This window comes from Balaenoptera musculus, chromosome 5 (genome assembly GCF_009873245.2).
Source record: "Balaenoptera musculus isolate JJ_BM4_2016_0621 chromosome 5, mBalMus1.pri.v3, whole genome shotgun sequence".
NCBI classification, from domain to species: Eukaryota; Metazoa; Chordata; class Mammalia; order Artiodactyla; family Balaenopteridae; genus Balaenoptera; species Balaenoptera musculus.
In genome coordinates, this window is record NC_045789.1 from 70,033,720 (window position 1) to 70,039,820 (window position 6,101).

At 42.2% G+C, this 6,101-nt stretch overlaps 1 protein-coding gene across 3 annotated transcripts in view; it reads right to left on the reverse strand.

Annotated features, from left to right (window-relative positions):
- GABRB1 (gamma-aminobutyric acid type A receptor subunit beta1) overlaps positions 1-5,289 on the reverse strand; it is a 390,116-nt gene extending 384,827 nt beyond the window's left edge. For 2 of the 3 annotated variants that reach the window (XM_036853537.1, XM_036853539.1), the window contains exons 1-3: positions 4,913-5,289; positions 4,659-4,750; positions 4,148-4,215 (exon numbers count right to left, since the gene is read on the reverse strand). In XM_036853537.1, the coding sequence (XP_036709432.1) occupies positions 4,148-4,215; positions 4,659-4,750; positions 4,913-4,992 (240 nt within the window). In that variant the 5' untranslated portion in view covers positions 4,993-5,289. Of the gene's footprint in view, positions 1-4,147; positions 4,216-4,631; positions 4,751-4,912 lie in introns of all 3 variants that reach the window. The other variant, XM_036853538.1, reaches the window with a different exon arrangement.
- Positions 5,290-6,101: the final 812 nt, after the last annotated feature.

Genomic DNA, 6,101 nt, shown 5'->3' on the forward strand with positions numbered 1-6,101 from the left:
TGCTTCTCAAAGTGCTGCCCATATACCAGCAATCGGCATCACCTGGGAGTTGTTAAAAACGTAGGCTATCAGACCCCATCCCAGACCTCTGAATAAAAAACTGCATTTTAACATTTTGAGATCCCAGAGTGATTCAGATACACATTAAAGAATGGGAAACACTGGCTTAGAGAAAGTGGTGACAGGTGGTTATTGTTTGGTGTCACCAAGAGGATGGTAATTAGACATAACTGAAGCATATACCAGAAACCTCTGGAATCAAATATTAAAATAACAGTGGGATTTAACAGTAGTGGACATTTCGTAAATAAAATTTCTTTTTCTTTTGGGTATTATTTAGAAAATTGGCTCATTTTAATTTTTATTTTTTTGTCGGGCGGGTGTTTTTATTGTTAATTTTAATGCCTATAAGAGCATTCACTATGGCATCCATGCATCATAAAGGAAGGAAACAATGAATACACAGTAGCTATCCATTCCTGGGAACAGCTTGGGTTGAGACCTCCTTTGAGTTAGGAATCAATAGATGTCAAGTTTTCTGGGGGTGGTCACTCAGACCATCACGTCTTTAGATCAGAGGCAGAGAGCTCTGTGGCTGGAACTCCTCCTTGATGATCAGGAGCTGCCTCTTTAATAAGAAGGAACGGCTAGTCATTGGAATCTAAAATACAAGGGTTCAACCTTTTGTTTGCAGATAGTTAATATCTTGTTCCCCCAATCTACTACTCTGAGAGAAGACTTACTTACTATTATCTGTGTTTTATTGGGCTTATATTAGCAGGTGTTAGTGGTTATTTTAAGGCAATTTCTGGGGGCTACTGTCTCCTTTTGTTCCAACTGCCTCCTATTCCTCTTCAGTCATCCGTGTGTGTGTGTGTGTGTGTGTGTGTGTGTGTGTGTGTGTGCGCGCACGCGTGTGTGTGTAGGTATACAGCTGGGCAAAAATTGTTAAGAGAGAAGGTTCGAGGAATTTAATTTAAAATATATGGAAATCATACTAGTTTTTTTAAGATGACTGTTTAGAAGATAATAGTATATAGTCACTATCATAGGCACAATACATCCCATGATGCCAAAAGAAAAATCCTTCCTAATTTAATGAACAATATTATTGCCTGAAAAGAAAACTCTTGCTCTCAAGTATGGTTTTTTTCCCTGCGTGAGAATTATTCTTCAGCAGTTTTCCATTCACTGCTCAAAACCAACAATTATTGATTATAGAGATTCTTGACTATAAAAGCTCTCTCTCTCTGTCAAATTTGGGAAAAATATTTTAAATCCTGAAGGACGTGAATCAGAAAATACTCTTGATGTGACGTTAGTCTTTAATAAAACAGACAATGTTAGAAACCAATCTGGAATTATATTTCACTTAGCGTAGCATAGGAAAAGAACAAAAATTAACAATCTAGTTTTCAAACCCATTAATGTAATGTACAATTATGTGATTTTCCCAGATGTGGAAATGGGTGGATAATAATGGTAATTAATAAAAATATAAAAATGAGCATTGTTTTAGCAATGGATTTTAATCTGAATTTTCTTTAAAACTACTTTTATTATATTTGATGTCCATTTTTATTTCTTGTTAATTTTGTTGAAAATTTCCTATTAAATAATCTCAGAAGTTACTGCCTATCAGGGTTCTGAAACATGCTTAATATAAAAGCAATAAGTCTTATTTCCCATTGACATTTCAACCCTACTTTATGATCTAAAAATCAAAGCATATCATAGACAGTGCTCTTAACCAGGGCTAACTATCCAGATTTTGCTTATATAGAACCCTCGATCCTAAAATTCCTTTGTTTCCAATTTTTTTGGAGTTATTTCCAATCTATGTATTCCCATGCTTTGTTATAGATGATAGAAGAAAAAATAAACAGTGGGTCTTGTTGGTAGATTTCATTAAAAAGAGAAGCAAGGAAGAATAAGTAAATCAAGGTTTATTATTTTTCTATATTCAGTGGTTTCTATTTTCCCACCATGTCTCTAACACTATTGTGGAAAGGTAATGGGTAATTTAGTAGAATATATTTTTTAAAGGTTTATCTGTTGGGTGACTATTTTAAAAAATCAAGTACATATACACAGTACGGTGAGTAAATAGATTATATTATTCCATCATTAAGAGCTATTTCCAGTGGTAGAGCAATTAAATTAATTATTTTTTTTCTGAGCTTCTGTATGAATTCAGTTGAACAACTGATTATACAGAGCTTTTTTGTTATGGTGGTTGTTTTGGTTAAACAGCAACTTCCCTATTCGATCCAGTTTTGGTTTTGTCTTTGGTTTTAAACTGAAAAGTTGTTTGTAAATATAGTCAACAGAATTATACATTTTAAAAATTCTGAAAAGCATAGTACTCTAAAAAGCAGACCACTGGCAAAGGCACTGTTTGCCTTTTGAGTTTTCTGAATCTTCTCCTATTTTATAAATTATCTGTGTGGGTACTTACCAGGTGCCAAAATAAATGACTGAAAAGGAAATTATTATCATCATTTATCTACATGATACAAACAACTTAAACTAATTCACTGCCTAATTTATCCAGTCGCAATGGCATGGATTGGGTATGATTTGTATATGTGCCCATGTTATTACATTCCCCAGTGTTTGTCAATAGTTCATCTTGGGTGCTTTGTGGTAGTGACATGTATGTGAGAGAATATTATAAATGAGTCTATTAAAAATCTTTTCCAAGTCAGAGAATATTCATTGTGCATTGATATTTCAAAATTGTTTTTCTAATACAACCATCGGAGATATTAATTTAAAATAATATTTAAAATAAGCTGTTTAAAGCAGGGGAAGGTAAAACTTTAAAATACAGAAATTTAATAGTCACACTTTTTATTCTAATCCTACTCAATATATTTTAAATATATGTATTTCTTCCCTGACATATCTAAAAAAAAGAAAGAAAAATTCTTAAGCCTTAGCGTGTTAAAACAAAATGACTCACTAATAATGAAATGAAATGACAATTCAATAGCCTCTACAAATATAGAGTGATAAAACCCCCAAAGGCTTTAGTCTTTAAATTATTCAGGCTGTCTAAATTTCTGCTGCCACAATATTTTTTTTCGCACGTGGAATAAAAATGGCATTTTGCTCAGGTAGATCTAGCTGTTCCCTGGGTGGCTGGTTCTAGAAAATCAACAGGCTTTCCCCCCTGCCTTACAAGAAGCAACAGTTAGAAACTCTTAACTAGAAAACTGCTACCCCACAGTGGTTGGAAAGCGCCAATAAAGAAAGTGACAGCTATGATTTCAATCCATTGGGATCAGGTTCAGAAAGGCAGGAGGAAAAATGAAATAAAAGAATGAAATGAAAAAGAAATCTTTGCAATGAAAAGATTGCGCTATGCTCCCTAGGTTACTATCGCTCTCCCCCTCCCTTTTTACTCTCCTCCCCCCTCCCTTTTCTACTGTCTCTTTGATCATCAGGCTTTTTCGGCATGCTTGGGTTTATAAGGCAAAGAAAAGCAATAACTCCAGCCATTCGGTTTGAACTTAAACTCGCAAGATGCAGCAAGACAAATTCATCAACCCTCACGTGGGAACAATACAAGCCTCTCCCCAGAATTTGGCTTGAGCACTTTGACACCGTTGTCTCAGCCTGTTGCTCCTGCCACTCGGTGTGCTAGAGCCTGGTAAGAGGGAGGGAATGCTATGAAACCTCATCTGTGTGCTTGGGTGCTTTGTGGAGGGCCGTGGGTGGGTCCGGCTCACCGGCTGCCGGGACCGTGCCTGCGGAGTAGGCGGCCGCGGACCACCGTGCGGGAACCCTCTGGTGCAGGCCGCCCGGCCGCCGGCAGGTGGTGCCCTACGCCCCTCAACACCGAAGGAAACCCAGCGAAAGTACCGCTGACTCCGCCCCACCGGCTCTGCCGGCGCCACAGTCACCGTCCTTCCCCAAATAGTGCGGAGCACGTTTCCTCCGGAACACCGCAGTAGCCCGTGTGTGTGTCGAAAATACAAACCAGGCCCGGCAGGGTGTGTGTGTGCCAGAGTGGGGAGCGCGCGCGGAGCGGGATCCATGGGCCGGGGCGAGATGACCGCCAACGAAACGCAGAGGGCACGGGGACCGGTCCGTTTCGCATCTGCGTAAGCCCGGCTGCCGGGCCAGTCGCGAGGCCACTCACCATGTTCACTTCGGAGACCATGTCTATGCTGGCGACATCGATCCTCATCCCGACGTCCACGGGGGGCCCTACCGGGGAGGTGGGACACATTATGGGCATAATCTCAGAGTGGCCGCAGGCTGGGGAGGGTCGGGGGCTTCCCTGCGCTTACTACATTCTGAATGGGCTCCCGCTACCCACAGCCCTCCACCCCCTTGCCGGGGACAGCCTGGGAAAACAGGTATGGGCACACGAGTGATGCAGTGACTATGCAGAGGGTGTGTCGGGCCGGGGGAAGGTCAACTCTGCCTGGGGTTCATCCACCTGCGACTGGGGCTCCGGCGTGGTGTGTGTGTGTGTGTGTGTGTGTGTGTGTGTGTGTGTGTGTGTGGCCAGAGCGTAGGGCGTAGGGCACGCTTACCAAAATGACATGCTGCTGCTGCTTCTTTTTTTTTTTTTTTTGACATTTGTCTTTGACAAGAAAGGAGAACTAGATATGGGTTACAGGTTGAAAAAAAAGATGAAGCATTACCTCCAAAGTCCGGCCGCAAGCGAATGTCATATCCTTTGAGCAATCTATCCACTGTCTCTTTCACGTATGACATGTTGCTGGGCTCATTGGCGCTGAAGGGAAGAAGTACGGACCGGATTCAGAATGAGCACAAACTGCGAGCAGACATAAAAATAGACAGGCACACCTACCCCCCAGATAACGAGCTACATGATCCAGCAAGCATGTAAAAAGAAAAACACCAAGAAAAAAGACATTCAACAACCGCAGCTCACCTGTGTGCACAACAGACCATGGCAATCATCACAGGGAAAGAGAGAAGCCCCAAACTCTCTCGATTTTGTACTGTCCACATTACTAACTCTGATTAAAGAATTGTCTTTTCTGCGAAGATTCAAGGAATGCAACTTAGTCGGCGGCAGGGCAGTAATTCCCGAATGGACCTGCGCATGCGCAGAGGGTGCTCACTACCAAAAGACACCTTGTGCCTTGCAAACAATATTCCTAGTGGAACAGGCAACAGATTTCAATCCCTTTAAAGTTCCTGTTTGTGGTGCTCCGCGTCCTCCGCGTAGTAAAAGATACCCTGCTGTTTCCTTGCTCCTGCATGTGTATACGGATCTTTCTCTGTGCACTGGAGGTTGCTATGCTCATTTCCTTTCTGCCTTCAACCTAATTTTTTTACTCAGTTCCCAGGGATATGGCTTAGGCTGCCTGTGATTGGCATATTTCGTTGACAGTCACGGTGGTCTTAGAACCGGGAGTCTAGAGGCGAGGCGGTTCTCTCTGGTTGCCTGTGTGTTTGTGTGCGTGTGTGTGTGTGTGTGTGTGTGTGTGTGAGAGAGAGAGAGAGAGAGAGATGGGGGTGAGGGGGCGAAGTGAGTGGAGAGGGAGAGCCACAGAAGAAGGAAACTCAGGATGTATTTGAGGAGTCCAGGAATCAGGTCCGCTTGAGAGGAGTCTTAGCACGTCTGGTTTACTGCCGTCCTTCTCTATGGGAGGAGGAGGAAGAGGAGAGGTTCGACTTTTGCGCTCGCTCCCCTGCTCTCCCACTTTTCTTCCCTCCGCCTTTCTTGTCTCACCAAGCGAGAGAGGTGGGGTAAGCAAGCCAGAGGCAGCATCTCGGGCAGGCAATCCTTTTTCTAGAGCCATTCGCCTCAAGTCCCACTTTTCTTCTAGGTTCTAGTAAGGAAAACCTCTTTTTTTAATTGCCAGCGTGTTAGCATGTATTAATAACCCAAAACAGGACCCTGAAACACCCAGAGGGTCTGGCCTCTTTGCTATTAGATTGGGGTTCTGTAGGAGCAAGAGTTGTTTGAATTAAGTTAAATTCAGTCAGTGCAATTCGGTAGAAGCCATTGAGCACATGTGAGGCGGGAGGCCCTTTGCCAGGGGTTGGTTCATCTGTTTAATAGTATATATTAAATCTTTACTATGTTCTGGGTATTTTGGGACTCAGAGATG